Genomic DNA, 23,484 nt, shown 5'->3' with positions numbered 1-23,484 from the left:
TCTCTTTGTTAAGCTAAATAGACAGTGACGGATCTCCTTGAGTCTATGAGGCAGGTTGTAGGGCTAACTGGTGTGATCATTGGAACCCCGCAGGAGATGGACTGGTAGAGCTGAAAGACGTGACTACCGAAGAACAGGGTCCCCAAGGGTAAGCCTGGGAATGAGTTATCCAGGCACTCAGAGACAGTGTTTGCATGAAAGTCACTGGGCTAGAGCTCTGCAAATCTGGGTTTGGTTCCTGGTTCTGCCCCAGCCTCTTCATGAGATCGTGGGCATCTTTGTCTCAATGTCCCTATCTGTCCCTTTCTCTGTTTAGTTTGTAATTTCTTCAGGCCAGGAGCTGTTTCTGACTGTGTCTTTGCAACACCCAGCACAACAGGGCCCCAAGATGCTACTGTAATACAAACAAAGAAATGGGAGTGTGAGACCTTACTATTTCTTTACTACCACAACAGAGTTGTGTGGCCCAGTTTGGGCAAGGGTGGGGTGCCTTAGACTTGGCTAATTTGGACACCTTGATCTTGGATATCTTTATGTGGTTGTCTCTTTGTTTTTCCTAACAAATCTTGTTTCAGTGAGATCCACATTGCCTTGGACTCTCAGGAATTTCCCAGAAGGATAAATGAGCCATCAACCTTTCGGGAGGGGTGGGTGAATGGGACCTAACTGCTTGTGAATTATGGTCTAAAGGGTTGAAGCGAAGTGTGTCACTCCCTGGGCTATGTCTAAGGGACAGGTCAGTTCAGCTAAACCCATCAAGATCCCTCCTGACCCTGCCCAGCCAGCTCAGGAATTATGGTCCAGAGGGTAAGAGTCTTTCTCCTATGACTAAAGCAACAGAGGGTCCTGTGGCACCTTTGAGACTAACAGAAGTATAGGGAGCATAAGCTTTCGTGGTTAAGAACCTCACTTCTTCAGATGCAAGTAATGGAAATAGGTTCTTACCCACGAAAGCTTATGCTCCCTATACTTCTGTTAGTCTCAAAGGTGCCACAGGACCCTCTGTTGCTTTTTACAGATTCAGGCTAACACGGTTACCCCTCTGATACTTGTCTCCTATGACTGTGTCACACCCAGCCAATGGAAGATGCTGAATAACCAGGGCAAGTTGAAGAAGTTCACAGCAAGATTTCCTTTGCTTAGTGGGAGGTTCCTGTTATTTAACCCCATCTCTCCCAGCATTCTCTGTTTGCTGCTCTCCCTTGCCCGGGGTGAGGGGACTTCAGTCTGCAAGGGCTGGCATTGGTCCCATCTCACCACAGTGAGGATCTCGAAAAATGATCTGAGGGAGGTGAATGCTTCTATCTCTAGAGTGGTGGTGGGGAAAGCCAGCTGGGGTCTCTCCCTCTCCTCAGCAGACCCCAAAGGACACAACCCCATCTAGGGTGACCAGAGGTCCTGATTTTATAAGGACAGTCCTGATATTTGGGATTTAATGTTATATAGGCACCTATTACCCACCCCCACCCCCGTCCTGATTTTTCATACTTGCTGTCTGGTCACCCTAACCCCATCCCAACTGCACCCAGTCTGCTCCCATGTACAACAGTCACGGAACCTTCCAAGCCTCAGTGTTCCATCTGCCCCCATGGCCATGGAACATTCCTGACCTCAAGATTCCATCTGTCACAGGTTCCAGGCCCCAATGCTCCACTTACCCTGGAACCTTCTGAGCCTCAAAGTTCCAACTGCCACAGACCCCTCCTAGCTGGAGCTGTGAGTGGGGGCGCTGGGCACAGGGGAGATGCAGAGAAGAGTCTCAGGGGAGGGAGGGAAACAGCAGCAGAGACAGGAAATCCCTGCCTGGAGGAATCGGCCGCAGGGACAGGGGGATGGGAACCTGTACCACAGCTGGGACCAGAGAGATCCCCCACACCCAGCCCTGGGAGCTGCATGGAGGGAGGTAAGGTCTATGCAGCTGAGCCCAGACGGGTTCTCCACCCCCCCGAGAAGCTCCCAGGCATCCGGCCTCACCCCATCTCAATCTAAAATGGGTGATGGGGGGGGGGAATCCATGACTGGTTGCATGTCACCCCAGCATTGTCAGATTCCAATGGGCTTTTCAGTATCAAACCTGGTCTTTGCAGGGCGGTTTCTCACTGTGTGACTTAAATAAACCAGGATTATTTTTTTAAAGGAAACTAGGAAAAACAATTCCATCATGTGCCACCCTAAGAATCTTATCACATAGGTGACTGGCGTGGCCTGAGCCCCTTTTGTTCTGTGGACCAGCCACTAGAGGGGGACGTGGCAACGCTTTTAGCTCACAAGACCCACAATTAATTGGTCCGGTGGCACCTTAAAGACTAACAGATTTATTTGGGCATAAGCTTTCGTGGGTAAAAAACCTCACTTCTAAGCTTATGCCCAAATAAATTGGTTAGTCTTTAAGGTGCCACCGGACTCCTTGTTGTTTTTGTGGATACAGATTAACACGGTTACCCCCTGATAATTAATTGGTCGACAACCACTGAATGTCGGATCAGCTTTCCTGAGTTCTCTCCCTGGCTCTGGGAGGGATGTGGGGCCTGGTGGGGTAGAGCAGGCTGGGCTGGGAGCCAGGACTCCTGGGTTCTATCTGCAGTGCTAGGAGGGGCGTGGAGTCTAGAGCAGTGGTTACAGATCAGATCATAGAGGGACACAGTGTTTTGGCCTGTTCCTTACAGAAGACAGTCCCCTCCCGGGCCTGGAGATGCTCCGGCCCCTGCTCCCCTAGTGAGGCTCCAGTTCCCAGCTGGCTGTGATCGCAGTGGCCCCTGGGGAATTAACCCACCCTCCCATGCTTTGCACTCTCCTGGCTCTGGTCCTGGAGCCCCAGTTATAATGGCCTTGGATACATCAGAGAAAGAGCTGCGCGGGGGCTCTTTGGGAGGGAGCATGGTTCCCTCATTAGGAACATCCTGTGGGGGGCAGAATCCCCAGTAGATTTTGTGGGGTGCTGCATTAAAGTTCAGCCAAGCCAATAATGGGTCCCCCAATATCTGCTCCTGCTGTGAGTTCTCTCTGGGACTGTGAGCCTGCAGGGTCCGGATCTCCTGCCCCACACAGCCCTAGCTGGGGTGTCTGTGTTATCCGCCCCAGGAATCTGCACCAGTCAGCTGAGCTCCCCCCACGCTGGCTCCTTGGGGTCCCAGCTGAACCCCCAAACCAAGACTTGGTGCCAGGGCGGGCTTGGATGGGCACTGGAGCAGCTGGGCAGGGCCACCGTCCCGGCGAGACTGGGGGATCCTAAGATGGGGCAAGCGGAGCCAACGGATGGGCATGTGGGTATGCCCGGAATGGGGGATCAGGGGTTTCCCCTGAAGGTGTGGGGAATGGTGCATCCTCCACAGGGGGATCTATACCCCTCTCTCTCCAGCCCAGCCGCCCCCGGGGGACCCTGCATCCTTCCGCCCCGTGCAGAGCCTGTCCCCGCTCCTGGAGCCGCCAGGCCGGGCTACCCAAAGCGGATCTTCCCAGAGCGGAGCCGCCCGTCAGCGGGGTTGCAATAGCGCAGGGACCTTCCTGTCCAACCCCCGGCCTGGGCTGGAGACTCAGGCAGCCCCTGCTGCCCACGGGGCCGGATCCCCTGTCTGCAATGAGACCCCCCCCCCTCCCCCAGGGAACCAGCAATAACCCGCCCCACCCCGTGCGCTGCAGCCGGGCGGTGAGTGGGGGCGCAGGGGAGGGAGGGAAACGCAGCCGAGGCAGGAAATCGCTGCCTGGAGACAGCGGCCGCAGGGCCCGGGGGGGGGGGGGGGGTCGGTGCCGAAGGGGGGCTGGGACCGGAGGACCCCCCCCCAGCCAGCTCTAGGGCAGTACTGGAGGAGGTGGGTCTGTGCAGCTGAGCCCAGCAGCCCCCCCCCCCCCCCCAGCCCAGCAGCGAGCCCGCGGGACACCACTGGAGGTTGAGGTTTGTACCATTTCCTTGGAGCAAAGTTACCGACCCCAGGCAGTGAAGGGGAGACGTGCGCTGAAGACAATTTGTGTGTGAGCCATTGAACCAAACTGTCAACCCCGGATCTGCTAGAAACCGCTCCCTAGCCCCGGCCGCTCTGCACGTAGGGGCGGCTGTGTGCTGCACTGACATGGCACGAAAAGGGTTAACACACTGTGTGGTTTCCAGGCCCTTAGGTGATCTTTGCGAGATGAGTTCTACTGAGAAGTGTGACTCATTTGTCAAAACACCTCTTCCCTGTGTCATAGGTCAGATCAGTAACACCTTAACAGCCCTGGAGCGGGGTTCCCCTACGGGGCAGGGGGCAGGAGGCCTTGCTGTGCCAGAACTTGGGTGGGTGGGTTTTGGATGAGATTATGAATATAATGCTCCTTATCAAACTGTCTGTGCTGAGCTATCTTGATTATCACTTCAAAAGTTTTTTTTCTCTTACTTAATTGGCCTCTCAGAGTTGGTAAGACAACTCCCACCATGCTCTCTGTATGTGTGTATATATATATCTCCTCAATATATGTTTCACTCTATATGCATCCGAAGAAGTGGGTTGTAGCCCACAAAAGCTTATGCTCTAATAAATTTGTTAGTCTCTAAGGTGCCACAAGTACTCCTGTTCTTTTTGCGGATACAGACTAACACGGCTGCTACCCTGATTCCTGTCATTATAAATGTAGATGACAGAGGCACTAGTGTTGATGTAAGACAGACTTCTGGGAGGTATTTGCATCGGTACTGCATGACATGTTGAGTAAAACCTAGAACGATGTAAAATGAACCTGACGCACATGAGAGGGACCAAAAGCTGGCTAAATGATGGGTCTGAAAATGCAACTATAAAATCATCATCAAGTGGGTGTATTTCTAGCGGGTTTCCACCACAGGGATCGGTTCATGGCCCCCCACTATTTAACATTTTTATCGATGGCCTGGAAGAAAACAGAAAATCGTCATTGATAAAGTTTGCAGACAACACACAACACCCCCCTGGCTAAATGTGAATGTATAGAAACAAAGAATGTAGATGATGTTTACAACTTTACCCTGGGAAGCAATGCCTCTGAAGACGTGGGGGTCATGGCAGATAATCAGCTGACCATGAGCTCCCCATGTGATGCGGTGGCGAAAGGGATCAGACATCATTTAGTTGGGGTTGGTCCTGCTTTGAGCAGGGCGTTGGACTAGATGACCTCCTGAGGTCTCTTCCCACCCTAATCGTCTATGATTATGTGCATAAGCGGATGCATACGCAGCAGTATCTTGAGTAGGAGTAGAGTGATTATTTTACTTCTATATTTGGTACTGGTGTGACCACTGCCGGAGCACTGTGTGTTCCATTCTTGTGTCCACAATTCAAGGATGTTGATACATTGGAGAGAGGGTTCAGAAAAGAGCCACAAGAATGATTAAAGGATTAGAAAACAGGCTTTATGGTGATAGATTCAAGGAGCTCAGTCTATTTAGTTTAACAAAGAGAAGGTTAAGGGGGTGACTTGATTACAATCGTTAAGCACCTGCAGGGGGAACAAATATTTGATAATGGGTTTTTCAATGGAGCGGACAAATATATACGACAATCCCATGACTGCAAGTTGAAGCTAGACAAATGCAGACTGGAAATAAGACGTCCGTTTTTACAGGGAGGGTAATTAACTGGAAGATTTTACCAAGGGTCGTGGTGGATTCTCCATCACTGGCAATTTTAAAATCGATGGGATGTTTTTGTCTAAAAGATCCGCTCTAGGAATTATTTTAGGAAAGTTCTTTGGCCTGTGTTAAGCGGGAGTTCACAACAGATGATCCCAACGGCCTCTTTTGGCCTTGGAATCTATGAATTGTGCTGGGTGGTGCACAGATCCTGACTAAGATCTGGGCCCCCATTGTGCACAGACCCAGTCTGAGATCAAACCCCATTGTACCAGACACCACACAGACCCTAACCAAGATCAGGGTCCCGCATTGTGGCGGGGGCTGCATAGACCCTGACCGAGATCAGGGCCCCCATTCCACTAAGGAGCTGCACAGATCCACAGCGAAAGACCGTCCCTGCTCTGAAGAGCTCATAGTCTAAATAGACAAAGGCAGGATTATTATCCCCATTTTACAGATGGGGAAACTGAGGCCCAGAGAGATGCAGTGACTCTCCCAGACAGTCTGTAGCAGAGTTCAGAATTGAACCCAGGTTTCCTGAGTCACAGCCCAGCGTCTGAGCCGCAAGCCTGGCCATTTAGATGAGCCCGAGGAAGTGGAACAACCAGTAAATGCTAGTTAGCCATCGATTTGCAGCTGGGACCCTGTATCACTCCTGACTCCCATCCCTCTGCCTGACCCCTGGCCAGAGCCCTCCCCTCTCCCAGCCTTTCTCTCAGGGCTCAGATAGGCCACTGCAGCAAAACCGGCTCCTCCTCTCCCCTCAGGGTAGGGTTTGGGTGGTTTCACTTCCTGCCCATGAGGTTTTCTGCTCGGGGACAAACTCCTTTGTCTCCCCCTCTCTCCCCAGCACAGGGAAGAAGCCCCAGCTGGATTCTCTCTCCCAGCAGGAAGGGCCTGCAGGAGCAGATGGCAGGGGAGGTCCCAGAGCCTCAAGTGGGGAGATGCCGGCAGGTGGCAGAGCAGGGCGGGATGGCAGCGGGGGGAGGAGAGGACTGGGCAGTGCTGGAGCAGGGCTGTGTCTGTGCAGCTGCAGGGGAGATCAGAGCTTGGATCTGAGTCATATTGTGTGTGGTTCATTCTCTGTCTCCCAGCAGGTGCCGGGGACAGGCGTGAGAACGAGGAGGAGCCGGAACCCCCCAAATGTCCCTCTTGCCACCCGAGCTGGGGGAGCCGCTGACCATCTGCAGCCAGTGCGGGAAGAGCTACCGCCTGAGCACCCAGTTCCTGCGGCACCAGCAGACCCACGTCCGTGAAAAACCCTTCAAGTGCGATGAGTGCGGGAAGAGCTTCGTGGACAGCTCGGCCCTGCTCACGCACCGGCGTGTCCACACCGGGGAGCGGCCCTACCGCTGTGCCGACTGTGGCCGGAGCTTCAGCCGCAGCTCCAACCTGATCCGGCACCAGCGCACCCACCGGGGACTGCGGCCCCACCAGTGCCCTGACTGCGGGAAGAGCTTCGCTGAGGCCTCGTGCTTCCTGCAGCACCGGCACTCCCACGCAGGCGAGCGCCCCTACCTCTGCCCTGACTGCGGGAAGTGCTTCCGCCACCGCTCCGTCCTCCTGGCCCACCGCCGCACCCACCTCGGGGAGCGGCCCTACACCTGCTCCGATTGCGGGAGAAGCTTCCACCAGAGCTCCCAGCTCTCCGCCCACTGCCGGGCTCACCTGGGCGTCAGGCCCTTCCAGTGCCCTGACTGTGGGAAGAGCTTCTTGGACAGTTCCTCTCTGATCATCCACCAGCGCATCCACACCGGAGAGAAACCCTACAGGTGCCCCGAGTGCGGGCGTAGCTTCAGCCGCAGCTCCAACCTCCTCCGGCATCAGCGCCTCCATGCCAGGGAGCAGCCCTTCAAGTGTCCCCAGTGCGGGCGGAGCTTCCAGGATGGCTCGGGCCTGGCTCAGCATGAGGGGTCCCACCTGAAAGCTAAGACGTACCAGTGCACCCAGTGTGGGAAGGGTTTCAGCCAGAGCGCCACCCTCATTAGGCATCAGAGAATTCACACCGGGGAGCGGCCCTACACCTGCTCTGAGTGCGGGAAGAGCTTCAGCCAGAGCTCCACCCTCTTCCGACACCGGAGGATCCACACAGGCGAAAGGCCCTACAAGTGTCCCCAGTGTGGGAAAAGCTTCATCGAGAGCTCGGCCCTGATCCAGCATCAGAGAAGTCACACGTGACAGAGGCTACTAGGGGAGTGCATCCGTTGGAAGTCAACCGTTGGGCAGTATCAAAGTGGTGCTGGTAGGAGCAGGTGCCTGGAATATCATGGATTAATTGGCGGGAGGAAACATCAACCATTGGCCAATGTCAATGTGGCATTGGCATGACGGCATGGCTGGAACATCGTAGATTAATTGGCTGGAGGAGAGCATCAACTATTGACCAATATCACCATGGTGTTATTGTGCATTTGTGTCTGGAATATCATAGATTCATCAGATGGATGAGAATGTCAACAACTGGCCAATGTCAACATGGCTTTGGTGTGAGAAGTGTGTCTGAATTATCATAAATTAATCAACCGGAGGAGGTCAACCATTGGCCAATGTCAACATGGTTTTGGTGTGAGAATGTGGCTGGATTATCGTAGATTAAGCAACATGAGGAAAAGATCAACCATTGGCCAATGTCAACATGGTTTTGATGTGAGAATGTGGCTGATTATCATAGATAAATCAACCCAAGGAGAAGATCAACCATTGGCCAATGTCAACATGGTTTTGGTGTGAGAATGTGGCTGGACTGTCAGAGATAAATTGACTGGAATTTTCAAATGACCCTAATGGTGTCAAGTGACCAGGTTCAAAATCCCCCCTTGGAAATCCCAACCATAGATGTGGAAGGCCAGAAGGGACCATTACTATCACCCAGCCTGTCCTTGTGCCTACCACAATGATATACTGACGTTCAGGAGGTGCGGCATCTGCTCAGCGGTAATTGCACTTTCCTGTCTCTGTACGAATTGTCTTTTCCAAGGTGTGTTTGACATGGTATTTAACAAGGTGAAACAGCATTTCCCAAAACAAGACCTCATCATTTCTGCCGTGTAAATGGACCAAATGTCAGTGTTTAAAGTGACCTGCAGAGGGCGAGGAGGGGAAATTAAGGCTGGGTTTGGGCCCCTTTTCTTTATCTTTTATGAAAAAAGTCTGGCCGTTGTATTTTTTAAAAAATTCTGCTTGGTTTGGGTCTGTCCCACAGTAAAGCCGTGTCTACACACAACATTTGTAGCTCTTTCACTACACCGGTCTAGTTACAGTACTGTGGGCTCAGTTATACTGTTAGGAAGGGACCTTTTTGTATTATTGCTGTTCATTTCTATTTACCATAGTGCCTAGGAATCCTTGTTGAGGACCAAAACCCCAAGGTGCGTGGTGCTGTACAAACATGGAACAAGACGTCAGTCCCTGCCCCAGAAACCGTACAATCTAAGTCCAAAACAAGAGACCACAGATGGATACAGACGGAATGATGGTGGAGTACAAGGAAACAATGGGACACTACTGGTCAGCATGACTGACTGTGGTCTCAGCACCAGCAGTCTCACCACTGTCAAGTTTTTGGTAGGACTGATGGCATAGGAGGGATTTGAAGGAGGAGGATGTTTAAGGGGGAACCCCTCCCCGGCATGAGGGTTCAGCATGGAAGAAAGCACGAAGGGGCTGGTTCGAAAATGTTAATCCAAGCTGGATTGAAAAATGGTCAGTGATGGAGAGTCCACCATGACCCTTGGAGGAGTTGTTCTTATGACTCTTGGAGAGTTGTTCTTATGCTTAATTATTCTCCTCCCAAAACTTTGCCCCTTATTTCCAGCTTGAATTTGTCTAGCTGCAACCTCCAGCCATTAGATCCTGTTATGCAATGTAACTGTATCAGTAAAAAAAATAAATCACACCCTGACCAACAAAGCTCTGCTGGTAAAAGACCTAGGAAGACACAGTAACACTGGTGAAAAAGGCTGTTGCTGGAATAGCTTATTCTGGCCGGGGAACTGATATAAGCCAAGCTAAAAGAACTCTTTCGGTGGTATAAGGTATGTCACCACTAGGGGGCTTGCTAATATAACTATCCTGCTATAACCCGGGTTCTCAAGCTTTTTTTGCTGGGACAGGGACCCCCTTTGAAAATATTTCAGGCTGTGATGACCTCCCCCAAAAAAGTGATGCTCCCCCATACCAGCCATCCTTACTTATGCGCTGCTGCTGGCAACAGCGCTGCCTTTGGAGCTGGGCGCCAGGCCTGCAGCCTCCACTCTCGCAACACCCCTACAATAGTCATGTGACCCCCTTTTGGGCCAGGACCCCCAGTTTGAGAAACTCTGTGCTATAAACTACATGTTTCCCAAACCCGAAGAAAAGCGTGTCTCTCTTACCAACAGAAGTTGGTCCAATAAAATATATTACAGTACCTCACCCACCTGGTCTCTGATATCCTGGGACCAGCCCGGCTACCACAACACTGCATAAGCTACACGGAAGGCTCTTTCTAGTGTAGACAAGACCCAACTCTGTGTTAGATCGACAAGGCCCAGGGTTCAATCATTCCATTGGTCATAGGCACCGACTCCGTGGGTGCTCTGGGGATGGAGCACCCATGGGGAAAAATTGGTGGGTGCTCTGCACCCACTGGCAGCTCCCCGCCCCCCCGCCCCAGCTTGCCTCCACCTCCTCCCTTGAGCATGCCGCGTGCCCGCTTTTCCCCCCTAGCTCCCAGCGCTTGCGCTGCAAAACAGCTGTTTTGTGCGATTGGGAGGTAGGGGGATCGCGGCCTGCTCGGGGAAGAGGCGGGGCTGGGGCAGGGATTTGGGGAAGGGGTCCAATAGGGGCAGGGAGGGGGCGGAGACTATGGGGAAGGGGTTGGAATGGGGGCAGGGCAAGGGTGGAGTCAGGGCAGCGGTGAGGCCAGGGGGCGCGAGCACCCACCGGTGCCAGGGAAAGTTGGTGCCTATGCCATTGGCCCTCTGTGGCAGTGCAGAGGGGATACGGAATTATTCCCTTGGGGTTACTGACCATCCCCCAAGGGTAATCCAGCAGCAGGTGCTGTTAATGGGGCTGGCTGCACGGTTACAGGCCTGCTCTGGGGAAGTGAGGGGGTTGGGAGATTCGTAACTTGAAGTCTACAGTAGATTCCTTGTGAGACGCCGCTGGTGGGGGTGGGGTGTGGGGGGGTTGAGGGCTGTTTATACATGGATCTCTCGCCTGGTGCTGAGATGCAGCAACTTCTGGAGTGCAGTGTGGGGGTGTTTAACAGGAACACGGCACAGTGCTTGAGGGAAGTGAAAGAGAATCCTGCAGTGAAGCCACAACTGGGGGTGGGGGGTATGGGGGATAGCGGGAAATGAAACGCAATTACCCAACTGGGGGTGCTGTTTTTATTGCTGTGTGTATCAGCTTTAACTGAGCTCAGAACCCCGTTGTGCTGTCCAGACACACACTGTCCCCCAGGAACTTAAAGGCTCTCAGCAGAGCACGGCGTGTTTTTCAGACGGGGAGAGGCTCGGTGACCTGACCAAGGTTACCCAGGAGCTGATCGCGGAGCCAGGAAATGAACGCAGGTCTCCAGCACAGGCACCTGCCCCCCTCCTGGTGCTGCCCCCAGGCTGCGGGGGTCACGCCCCGATCCTGGGGGGAAAGGTCTGGGCTCAGTTTCTTCCATTGAGCCCATCACGGTGGGATCTCTTGGCGCCAACAGGCACAACCCCTACTCCCAAAGCAAGGGCAGCCCAGTACCACAGGTTACACGTAGCCCCCCTTTTCCAGTCGGGGTCCCCTGCCATGACCCCCCCCCCGAACCTGCTGCTCGGAAGACACCTGACCCAAACAAGGCAGGATTTTCTGACACTCCCCCGCCTCCCCCACCAGATGTTTCGAATTTTGTCACTGGAAACGAGCCCGAAGAGCGGAAGGAAATGCAGATGCTTCTGCGCTCCTCTCCCCCTCCCCCGCAGGCCCGCTGCTGTCTCCACCCCCGTGGGAAAAGCGGGTGATATAAATCTGCATAATCATTTCCCCAAAACTCTGTTTCCAGCACCTCGAGCCGGCTGCTCCCCCCTCCGCCCGGCTGCTGTCTCCCCAAGGGGCTGGCGAGCCCGCCTGGCTGGATTTCTTCCTTTGGCATCATGCCCCGCGTCATCTAACAACCCAGACCCCCGGGCACCCATCACGCTCCCGATCCTGACATGGCCAGGACCCCATGTGCCTTCCCGCTGCTGCTGCTGCTGCTGCTCGGGCCGCCTCTCAAAGGTGGGTTGAATTGAGGGAGCCCCGTGCACGTGGACAGCCCAGGGGTTGGAGGGTGTCTGGACTGAAAGCACCTGGTGGGGCAGCGGATTGAAGGGGGAGGCAGCCGGGCTGAGAGGTTGGTTTGGCACCAGCCCCAGGGGATGGCGGAGGTTTGGTGAAGACGGTAATGGGGATGGGAAGAACCAACCCTGGGCACCGCAATGGGTGTGTGGGTTCCTCTCACTCCAGCAGCTGGCCTCGGGAGGGTGGGGGGCTGCACTGATTGGAAAGGAAGGGGCGACGAGAGAGCAGCAGACCCATTAGCAATGTCGTGGCTGCCGGGCAGCATCTGGTGTGTCTATAAAGGGAGGGCAGTGGGGTTGATGCGAAGCTCCAGTTGTGAAACACGCCCCAGGCTGGATCCCTTTGGTCGTGAGAGTCGCCCCGGGCTGGGTGCCTTCGTCCATGAGCGATGTCCCGAGCCAGATGCCCTCAGTTGTCAGTGTCAGCCCAGATCAGAGGCCCTTTGTCCTTAGTGATGCCCCTGTGACCGACCCAGGGTACAATCCAGACTAATGAGTAGCTGTGTCACCCCTGCCCTGTAATCGAGAGTGCCCTTTACATTGCTTTCCTGCTAGCCTGAACACTGCTCACAGCCTCTAGCATGCAAATCATTCCCAGCTGGGTCTGTGTTTGCTGTAGCCAGCCAGCCACACCCTGGCTCTTACCAGCCTTGGTTATACTGCAGGGTGATTCCAACTCACTCCCAAGCTCCGATTTCCCCCCAGAAATCTGTCCTGTACTGCCCAGCCCTCTCCTGGACAATACAAGTTTATATAAAGTCTGTCAATTTATTAATAGAAATAATATACACACATCTTGTTACCCTAAATGGAGTTTCCCTGACACTTCAATTTAAACACACCGGATTGGACAAAGCAGTAAAACAAGTTTATTAACTACAAAGAGAGATTTTAAGTGAGTACAAGTAATGAGTGGGGCCATACCAAGTTCACGGCCCATTTTGGTCAATTTCATGGTCATAGGATTGAAAATATTTAACTCTGAAATTTCACAGTGTTGTAATTGTAGGAGTCCCGACCCAAAAAGGAATTGTATGTGTGCAGGGGCGGCTCTAGGCACCAGCAAAGCAAGTACGTGCTTGGGGCAGCCCATTTGCAGGGGCGGCAGGAATCCAGCATGGGAGCTGAGAACCAACAGGGGGCCCTGGGAGCTGTAGTTCCTTGGTTAGCGCCCTGCCTATAGAGCCAGCCCTGGAGCAGGGAAAGAACTACATTTCCCAGCATTCTTTTGGCCACTACCAACGGGAAAGAGGGGAAGGGAGCGAGGTAGCTGAGACCTCATGCTGCAGCCTACTGTGACTGGAGAGCTGCCCTGGGAAGGGCAGGGAGACCATATTTTAACATTAAAAAATAGGACACTCCACAGGGAGGGAGGGTAGCCCCACCTTGCCACCATTCACTCCCTCCAACTGCCCCCCACAGAAACCCCAACCCATCCAACCCCCCTGCTCCCTGATCACCCCCTCCCAGGACCCCTGCCCCTAAATGCCCCCCAGGACCCCACCCCCTATCTAAGCGCCGCTGCTTCTTGTCCCCTGATTGCCCCCTCCTGGGACCCCTGCCCCTAACTGCCCCTTGGGATCCCACCCCCTACCTAAGCCTCCCTTCTCCTTGTCCCCAACTGACCCCTCCTGAGACCCCCCCCAACTTCCCTCCTAGGACTCCACCCCCTACCTGGCCCCTGACAAACCCCTGGGACTCCCATGCCTATCCAACCACTGCCTGTCCCGACTGCCCCCCCCACTCCTGACCCATCTAACACCCCCTTCTCCCTGCCCCTGACAGCCCCCCAAACCTCCACCCCATCCAACCCCCCAGCCCCTTTACTGTGCCACTCAGATTCCACCCCCCCCCCCAGCACCTGCCTTCCAGTGCTCAAGCTCAGTTTGGGCAGCTGTTACTTCATTTCTCCCAAATCAACTATACTGATCCACTGTATCTTGCTGTAGAAAAAGTACAATAAATTGAGCAAGAAATGCTCCCCAGTGGTTATTAGGACTGGAATTGCTATTTTCAACAGCCATTGCCTTGTTTGTTTGTTTGTGTAAAAGGAAGACAGTGATATTGCATTGGCAAATTCCCCATAGAAACAAAGAGTGGAACAAAAGAATAATAAAGGCACCTCAACTTTTCCTCATTTATGTAGGACAGTCTTATAATATGCACCCAGATATCCTCCAGTCACACAAGTTGAAAATTGTTCCACTTCACTGCAGTTCTGTAACCCTACTGGAACCAATCCTGTCTGTGTTCTGTGCACATCCAAAATTCCTGCTGAATGACCTGCCATGGGAGTGAGTCACCAGTGACCTAGGGCTGCAGCGGAAGGAGGGTGCAGGTGGGGGTGGGAGAGAGCCCAGGGCTGGGGCGGCAGGAGGTGTGGGTAAGGGGGAATGAGGGAGCCCAGAGCTGGGGTGGCGGGGGGGGGGAGAGCCCAGGGCTGGGGCAGCGCCCAGGGCTGGGGCAGCAGGGGGGTGCGGCAAGGAGTCCAGGGCTGGGATGGGGGGGGGGGGGCAGCCAAATTTTTTTTGCTTGGGGCAGCAAAAACCCTACAGCCGGGGGGGGGGGGGGAGGGTGTGTGAGTGTGTGTGTGTCACAAGGTTATTCCAAGGGGGGTTGCTTTACTGCTACCCTTACTTCTGTGCTGCTGCTAGCAGCGCTGCCTTCAGAGCTGGGTGTCCGGAGAGCAGCAGCTGCTGGCCGGGAGCCCAGCTCTGAAGGCAGAGCTGCTGCCAGCAGCAGTAAGAATGGCCTGGTATGATATTGCTACCCTTACTTCTGCGCTGCTGCCTGCATAGTTGGGCCCTCGGTCTGCAGCCGCCGCTCTGGTACGGTATTGCCACCCCTACTTCTGCGGTGCTGCTGGCGGGGCGCCGCCTTCAGAGCTAGGTGGCCGAACAACAGCCACCGCTCTTTGGCTGCCCAGCTCTGAAGGCAGCAGCACAGAAGTAAAGGTGGCAATACTGCGACCCTCCCAAAAATAACCTTGTGACCCCCCCCTGCAATGCCCTTTTGGGGCAAAAATGAGGAGGTTAGTTCAACAGAAGGGAAAAGGTACAGTGACTAAAGTGAAATCCCTGCAAGCTGCATGGACGCTTTTCAAAGACACCATAATAGAGGCCCAACTTAAATGTATACCCCAAATTAAAAAACACAGTAAAAGAACTAAAAAAGAGCCACCGTGGCTTAACAACCATGTAAAAGAAGCAGTGAGAGATAAAAAGGCATCTTTTAAAAAGTGGAAGTCAAATCCTAGTGAGGTAAATAGAAATAGAAATAGAAAGGAGCACAAGCACTGCCAAATTAAGTGTAAAAATGTAATAAGAAAAGCCAAAAAGGAGTTTGAAGAACAGCTAGCCAAAAACTCAAAAGGTAATAAAAATGTTTTTTAAGTACATCAGAAGCAGGAAGCCTGCCAAACCACCAGTGGGGCCCCTGAACGATTGAGATACAAAAGGAGCACTTAAAGACGATAAAGTCATTGCGGAGAAACTAAATGAATTCTTTGCTTCAGTCTTCATGGCTGAGGATGTTAGGGAGATTCCCAAACCTGAGCCGTCCTTTGTAGGTGACAAATCTGAGGAATTGTCACAGATTGAAGTGTCATTAGAGGAGGTTTTGGACTTAATTGATAAACTTAACAGTGACAAGTCACTGGGACCAGATGGCATTCACGCAAGAGTTCTGAAAGAACTCAAATGTGAAATTATGGAACTATTAACTTTGGTTTGTAACCTGTCCTTTAAATCAGCTTCTGTACCCAACAACTGGAAGATAGCTAATGTAACGCCAATATTTAAAAAGGGCTCTAAAGGTGATCCTGGCAATTACAGACCAGTAAGTCTAATGTTGGTACCGGGCAAATTAGTTGAAACAACAGTAAAGAATAAAATTGTCAGACACATAGAAGAACATAAATTGTTGGGCAAAAGTCCACATGGTTTCTGTAAGGGGAAATAGTGTCTTACTAATCTATTAGAGTTCTTTGAAGCGGTCAACAAACATATGGACAAGAAGGATCCAGTGGACATAGTGTACTTAGATTTCCAGAAAGCCTTCGACCAGGTCCCTCACCAAAGGCTCTTACGTAAATTAAGTTGTCATGGGATAAGAGGGAAGATCCTTTCATGGATTGAGAACTGGTTAAAAGACAGGGAACAAAGGGTAGGAATAAATGGTAAATTTTCAGAATGGAGAGGGGTAACTAGTGGTGTTCCCCAAGGGTCAGTCCTAGGACCAATCCTATTCAACTTATTCATAAATGATCTGGAGAAAGAGGTAAACAGTGAGGGGGCAAAGTTTGTAGATGATACTAAACTGCTCAAGGTAGTTAAGACCAAAGCAGACTGTGAAGAACTTCAAAAAGATCTCACAAAACTAAGTGATTGGGCAACAAAATGGCAAATGAAATGTAATGTGGATAAATGTAAAGTAATGCACATTGGAAAAAATAACACCAACTACACATACAATATGATGGGGACTAATTTAGCTACAACAAATCAGGAAAGAAATCTTGGAGTAATCGTAGATAGTTTTCTGAAGATGTCCGCGCAGTGGCAGTCAAAAAAGCAAACAGGATGTTAGGAATCATTAAAAAAGGGATAGAGAATAAGAGGGAGAATATCTTATTGCCCTTATATAAATCCATGGTAAGCCCACATCTTGAATACTGCGTACAGATGTGGTCTCCTTATCTCAAGATATACTGGCATTAGAAAAGGTTCAGAGAAGGGCAACAAAAATGATTAGGGGTTTGGAATGGGTCCCATATGAGGAGAGATTAAAGAGGCTAGTACTTTTCAGTTTGGAAAAGAGGAGACTAAGGGGGGATATGATAGAGGTATATAAAATCATGAGTGGTGTGGAGAAAGTGAATAAGGAAATGTTATTTACTTGTACCCATAATATAAGAACTAGGGGTCACCAAATGAAATTAATGGGCAGCAGGTTTAAAACAAATAAAAGGAAGTTCTTCTTCACACAGCGCATAGTCAACCTGTGGAACTCCTTGCCTGAGAAGGTTGTGAAGTCTAGGACTATAACAGCGTTTAAAAGAGAACTCGATAAATTCATGGTGGTTAAGTCCATTAATGGCTATTAGCCAGGATGGGTAAGGAAGGGTGTCCCTAGCCTCTGTTTGTCAGAGGGTGGAGATGGATGGCAGGAGAGAGATCACTTGATCATTGCCTGTTAGGTTCACTCCCTCTGGGGCACCTGGCATTGGCCACTGTCGGTAGACAGGATACTGGGCTGGATGGACCTTTGGTCTGACCCAGTACGGCTGTTCTTATGTAGGACCCCCAATTTGAGAAACGCTCGTCTCCGCCCATGAAATCTGTGTAGTACAGGGTAAAAAGCACACACAAAAAAAACAAATAGATTTCACGGGGGGAGATCAGATTTCACAGTCTGAGACGCATTTTTCATAGCTGTGAATTTGGTAGAGCTCTAGTAATGAGGCGTAAACATCAGAAATAGTTACAAGAAACAAAGCTCAAATGCAACTGGTGCCTAACTTAACACACTATGTTAAATTCAAAGCAGAGTTTTCTCATTACATGTTCTCAGCAGTCTTGCTGACCAAACTTCTTAGGTCAGGACCCCTTCTACAGTTCAATGGCCTTCTGGTGCAGTGAATCAATGGATGTAGAGAGTGTCAGTATCCGTCCCCCACTTGGAAAATGTGTGTGTGTGTGGAGGGGGGGTTGCGGGGTGTGTGTGTGGAAGGATGCTCCCTGCTGCTTTTCCTCACCCGTTGGAGCTTCTTTTCATAAAATCATAGAAGATCAGGGTTGGAAGGGACCTCAGGAGGTCATTTAGTCCAACCCCTTGCTCAAATCAGGACCAATCCCCAACTAAATCATCCCAGCCAGGGCTTTGTCAAGCCTGACCTTAAAAACCTCTAAGGATGGAGATTCCACCACCTCCCTAGGTAACCCATTCCAGTGCTTCCCCACCCTCCTAGTGAAAAAGTTTTTCCTAATATCCAATATAGACCTCTCCCACTGCAACTTGAGACCATTACTCCTTGTTCTGCCATCTGCCACCACTGAGAACAGTCTAGATCCATCCTCTTTGTAACCCTGCTTCAGGTAGTTGAAATGGGGGAAGACCAGATTTCACAGTCCGGGACACATTTTTCATAGCTGTGAATTTGGTAGGGCCCTAGTAATGAAGCATAAACATCAGAAATGGTTACAAGAAACAAAGCTCAAATCCCCCCTGTAACGGTGCGGGCTCACCCCTGCGGCACCTCCTGCTGGTCATCCATGGGAATTAGCGTTCCAGCCATTGGAGCGCCATCTGCAGGCCAGTGTCTCACTACCGCTTGGCTCCTTGTGTCCCTCCCAGACCTGGTGCCCTGTTATCTGGGGTGCTGCCCCCTGGCAGTAACCCCTCAGTCTTAGGGTCTCCCCTCCCCAGGGAACCCCCACCCACTGTCCCCACCTCACCTCAGTATAAGGCTGCTGCCAGTCATCATTTAGCCCCATTCCCTGGGGCAGACTGGAGTATAGGCCACTCATCACTGGCAAGGTTGGGTTTGGACCTGCTGCCTTGGCCTACCCCTGGGCTGCCCTCTGCAACCCCCAGTACCCCTTGGCCTTCTGCTAGGCCGCAGCCTGGGGCTTTCCAGGCTGGAGCTCCCCAGCTCCTCTGCCTTTCCCCAGCCCTGCTCCACTCAGGTACCCTGTCTCTAGCTCTCTGCAGCCAGGCCCTTCTCTCTCTGAATGCAGAGAGAGACTGCTGAGTTCCTGGCTCCCAGCCTTTTTATACAGGCCAGCTGTGGCCTGACTGGGGCGTGGCCCAGCTGCGACCATTTCCCCAATCAGCCAAGGCTTGCTGCTTTCCTAGCAGCAGCCCTCTTGCAGTCTCAGCCCTCTCCCAGGGCTGATTTCAAGCCCTTCAGGGCAGGAGCGGGTGACCACCCCACTATACCCCCTCATTCTTCTCTTCTGCAGACTAAACAAGCCCAGTTCCCTCAGCCTCTCCTTGTAAGTCATGTGCCCCAGCCCCCTAATCACTTTTGTTGCCCTCCGCTGGACTCCCTCCAATTTTTCCACAGCCTTCTTGTAGTGTGGGGCCCAAAACTGGACACAGTACTCCAGATGAGGCCTCACCAATGCCGAATAGTGGGGAATGATCACGTCCCTCGATCTGCTGGCAATGCCCCTACTTCTACAGCCCAAAATGCTGTTAGCCTTCTTGGCAACAAGAGCACACTGTTGACTCATATCCAGCTTCTCGTCCACTGTAACCCCTAGGTCCTTTTCTGCAGAACTGGTGCTTAGCCACTTAGGACTCTGCACTTGTCCTTCTTGAACCTCATCAGATTTCTTTTGGCCCAATCCTGTAATTTGTCTAGGTCCCTCTCTGTCCTATCTCTACCCTCCAGGGGTAGGAATTTCCCTTCCTGCTTGATGTCTCTGAGGTTTGTTTCCCTTCCTGCTTGATGTCTCTGTTTACTGCATAAATGCAAATTAAGCCGAGCACCCTTTCCTTTGTCTGAGACAGGCCTGTTTGCCAACCTCAGTTTGCAATACGTGTTAAGAACGCCATACAGTAGACTCTTATACCTTCACTTACAATTTTGCCGCACACATTTTATCAGGACAATAACCAGCAAATTATGAGATTTCAAATACCTCACAAGGCATACGTTGCACAAAGCTTATTACAATAGGGTGTAGGGGGTGGGCATAGGGGTACGTTCTGTCACAGCCCCCAGCCAGATGCCCTCAGTTGTTAGCGTTGCCCCAAACTGGATGCCCTTGGTCGATAGAGATACCCCGGCCTGGACACCCTCGATTGTTAGAGACACCCTGGGCTGGGTGCCCTTGGTCATTAAAGACAGCCTAGGCCAGATGCCCTTGTTAATTTCAGCTGGATGCCCTCAATCATTAGTGATGCCCCAGGCTGGACACCTGCAACTTTGTCATTGTCCCCAATCCGTTTTCCCCTAAACACGGCCCAACTTTTCAATCCTTTTTTAGTGTGTGTTTGGGGCTGCGGGCTCCCCTCCTGCCAGCAAAACCTCCAGCCTAGCCACTGTGGCTGTTCAGAGGGGAAACAGCTGCACCTGGGGACAGCTCAGATCTCAGGCTGGGTGTCTCTCAGGCCTCTGAGTGTGTGCGGCTCCCTCTAGGCAGGGCTGCCCGGCCATGAGCAGCCTGTGAACCGCGGGAATCATGGGGCACGAGAGCAAATCCTTCCCACACCCCGAATCTACCCTGGTGAGTCAGCGGGTTAAGCTGATGAATGGACTCCTCTTCCAAAAGGTCCAGCCCCCGCCTAGCTCTCCTGTGTGCCACAAGCCCCACTGGCCTCCCTGCTGCACGGCGTCCACCCCCAATCCTGCTCTCACGTGTGCCCCCACCAGTGCTCCCTCCCCACTGCGGGAACCCCTCCCCCGCCACCCCGACTAGCACCCCAATCTGTGATCCCTCCCCACTGCGGGAACCCCTCCCCCGCCACCCCGACTAGCACCCCAATCTGTGATCCTTCCCCATTGCAAGAACCCCTCCCCCACCACCCCAGCTAGCACCCCTAATCTGTCATCCCTCCCCATTGCAGAAACCCCTCCCCCTGCCCCCCAACTAGCACCCCTATCTGTGATCCCCCCCATTGCAGGGAGCCCTCCTCCAGTCCCCCTCTAAGGACACGTCTTCACTGGCAACGTTAAAGTGCGGTCGCGGCCCCCATGCTTCAGCAACGCTTTAACATGGCTTGTGTCATCATGGCCGAGCGCTGGGAGCGAGATCTTACAGCGCGCTAAAAAACCCACCTCCGTGAGGGGCATAGCTCCTGTCTCCACTGGCACGTTACAGCGCTGAAATGTGCAGCGATTGGAGGAGTGTTTCTCCCCCCCCCCCCCCAAGTGAGAAAGTTGAGGTGCCCTAAAGTGCCAGTGGAGACAAGCCCTGAGAATCTTACCTCTCCAGCCTTCAGGACACCTGGGTTTTTCATGCCCTCGGGCCGAGCGCTAGGCCATGTTGTCAACTCACAATATTTGGCACTTCACATAAAGCCCCAGCTGCAGGAGCCGTGTTTAGATGCGAATGGCCCCGTCGTATTTTAAAACACAGGGCAGCTCTCCAGCCCTTGTCTTGGGGAGAGACACGAGCAACAGGAACTCTTGATAGCTTAGAAATCAAATAAGGAAAACCACAAATTTATCATGGTAAAAAAAATACCCACCCAAAATATTTGAAGCCAATCTTACGATTTCAGGGGACTTGGTGTCTGATTTTTGAATGCTTGGGAATGGCAATACGGCGGCAGGGCCCTAGAGGTTAAAATGAAAAAAAAACACCCCAGCTTTCTGTCAGATTGTACTCAGATAATTACAAACAGTTATTTCCTTGTGGCCTGTGGTTTGCAGCGTGTGAAGAAAGCGCACAAGCAGAACCGCTGCTTTCTCCACACTTACTTCCTGTAACAGCACTGGGGCAAACCAGATGGGAGGGCTAATGGGTTGGAGCCAGGGGGGCTGGGAGCCAGGACTCCTGGGTTCTGTCCCCAGCTCTGGAGAGGGAGTGGGGCCTAGTGGGTTGTAGCCAGGGGGGCTGGGAGTCAGGACTCCTGGGTTCTGTCCCCAGCTCTGGAGAGGGAGTGGGCTCTAGTGGGCAGGGGTTCTGAGTTCTACCCCTGTTTTGTCTCCCATTGGCCTGCGATGGAATGAAAATGCCTTTCACAGCCTGCAAGGCCACATCTCTCCGTGCAGCAATGCACTGGTGAAGATGCTCAAGCCCAGCGGCTCTACAGCCTTTCCAGGTGCCTGGACCCCTCTCAGGAGTCGGATTTCTCTTGCGTACCCCACGTTTCACCTCCACCTAAAAACGACTGGCTTACAAAACCAGACATAAACATACGAAAGTGTCGTAGCCACACTAGTACTGAACAACGGCTGCCTTGCTCTTTTTTACCATATAATTATAAAATAAAGCCATTGGGGTATAACTATTGCCCTTACATTTCAGGGTATAGCGCGGTATAGACAAGCCATTGTCTGTATGACATTTTAGTTTGTACTGATTTCGCTCGTATTTTTTAGGTAGCCTCTTGTAAAACTAGGCAAAGCTCCAGATGAGGTGATGTACCCCCTGGAAGACCTCTGTGTACCCGCAGGGGCATGCGTACCCCTGGTTGAGCACCACTGTCCCGTTGTCAGAAAAAGCCCACTTCTGTAAGCGGCAGACTCACACCCCTGAGTGACATAAGTGATGCCAACTGAGGCTGTAGTGTAGACAGCGCTTCCACCGTAGACTAGCCAGTTGTTTATTTCGCACGCCGGCTTTCAACATAGCAGGGCCTCTTCCTCTTTCAGTTTTTGTCACCTGCAGCTAGGAAACCACCTGGGGCTGGGGGCATGTGGTTAACACAGAGGAGAGCACTTAGAAATGCGAGGGAGCGTAGGGGGGTTAGAAAGACGGATTATAGAGGGGCAGTAGGACCCCTGGAGCTAAGGGAGCTCAGCAGAGAGCCTGCACTTGGCAGCTGATTTCTCTAAATGCTCTAAAATCCCCAGACCGACTGGATTTGGCTTGAAAACTGCTCTGCTCCGAGGGCTGCGGGGTAGGGATAATGGTCCAGATGTGAGAGGGGGGGTTCTAATGTTTTGAGGGCTTGAACGCTCCCCAAACTGAGTGCACCTGGAGCCATGATCTGCGCCAGCATGCTGGGTAAAAGCCAGCTCTTTAATCCCTTGAGACCATCAGTACAAGGTATTTGCTGCCTTGTGGCTTTTGAAGCTTTTTGAAGCTCACGGGTTGTGAGTTGGAGGCTCTTTGCACACTACAGCGTGTGTCGGTGTAGCTTACGTCACTGCGGGGGCTGGAGCAGTGAAGCAGACGGGAGAGCAGTTTAGAGCAGCTAGATTAGAGAGATTACAGCGGTGGAGCTGCGCCACTATGAGCTCTCGAGGGTAGCCGGAGCCTGAGCTGGGCCTGGGGGAGCAGACTGAGCAACGCATGGTGTGTGCACTAGCTGTTCTCAGTCTGAGCGGGAGGCGCCTAATGGAAGTTTGGCTTCAGTTTCAGAGCTGGTATTTCAAAGTCCACAAGCAGATTGATATTTTATTCCAGTAAATTCACTGACAACCACCTTCATGAGCTCAGGGTTAAGGTGGCTCGGGGCTGTCTCATGCCCTTTCAGAATGCTGAGTTCAGCAAAGCACAACCTCCGAAAACCAGGAAATACAGAGTTAATACATAACCTTAACTCTGCCCTCTTTGAGTGATGCCCTGACGTCATGGGCAGCGGGTAGCATAGGCATGGGAAGGCTGTGCCTCCCCAAACAGCCTGGCATGGCCCCGCCCACGCTCCTCCCCCAGGCTCCCTCCTGCCTGCTTCAGTTCCCTTCCCTCTGGTGCTCTTCTGTGGAGGAGAGGCTGGGGCAGGCGCACACAATGCCCAGGGCTGGGGGAGCTCCGGGGTTGGGCTGGGGGTGCTCCGGCTGCGCCACCCACCCACCCAGTGCTCTGGCTGAGGGAACTCTGTCCGTGCCGCCCACCTGGCACTCCAGGGCTGGGGGCGTGTTGGGGGAGCAGTGGCTGTGGGGGGGGGGGGTCTGTGCTCCTGGCTCCGGGGGGGGGGGGG

The 23,484-nt window shown here is 52.6% G+C and overlaps 2 protein-coding genes across 6 annotated transcripts in view; both read left to right on the top strand.

Moving 5' to 3' along the window:
* Positions 1-3,456: 3,456 nt before the first annotated feature.
* On the top strand, positions 3,457-9,994 carry LOC112060640 (zinc finger protein 572-like). 5 transcript variants are annotated; one of them, XR_010600915.1, is made up of 3 exons: positions 3,457-3,646; positions 6,679-8,515; positions 8,914-9,994. XR_010600915.1 is itself a non-coding variant. In XM_065594424.1 (2 exons), the coding sequence occupies exon 2, from the start codon at positions 6,725-6,727 to the stop codon at positions 7,757-7,759; it is 1,035 nt and encodes a 344-aa protein (XP_065450496.1). In that variant the 5' UTR covers positions 3,721-3,892; positions 6,676-6,724; the 3' UTR covers positions 7,760-9,994. The 5 variants fall into 5 exon arrangements, 1 of the variants encoding a protein (XP_065450496.1); XR_010600914.1 differs by having other exon boundaries at positions 6,676-8,515; XR_010600916.1 differs by lacking the exon at positions 3,457-3,646 and adding an exon at positions 3,720-3,892.
* Positions 9,476-23,484, top strand: part of ITGAL (integrin subunit alpha L) — a 37,528-nt gene continuing 23,519 nt past the window's right edge. The window contains exons 1-2 of the mRNA XM_065594237.1: positions 9,476-9,615; positions 11,610-11,824. Of these exons, the coding sequence (XP_065450309.1) occupies positions 11,761-11,824 (64 nt within the window). The 5' untranslated portion in view covers positions 9,476-9,615; positions 11,610-11,760. The remainder of the gene's footprint in view (positions 9,616-11,609; positions 11,825-23,484) is intronic.

This window comes from Chrysemys picta, chromosome 4 (genome assembly GCF_011386835.1).
Source record: "Chrysemys picta bellii isolate R12L10 chromosome 4, ASM1138683v2, whole genome shotgun sequence".
Classification (NCBI taxonomy): domain Eukaryota; kingdom Metazoa; phylum Chordata; order Testudines; family Emydidae; genus Chrysemys; species Chrysemys picta.
The sequence above is the reverse complement of the archived record's forward strand: the minus strand, read 5'-3'. Positions and strand labels throughout refer to the sequence as shown.

What these genes read in the sequence shown, in the direction of transcription:
- LOC112060640 (XM_065594424.1), top strand. Translation starts at nt 6,725, where the DNA reads ATGTCCCTCTTGCCACCCGAGCTGGGGGAGCCGCTGACCATCTGCAGC.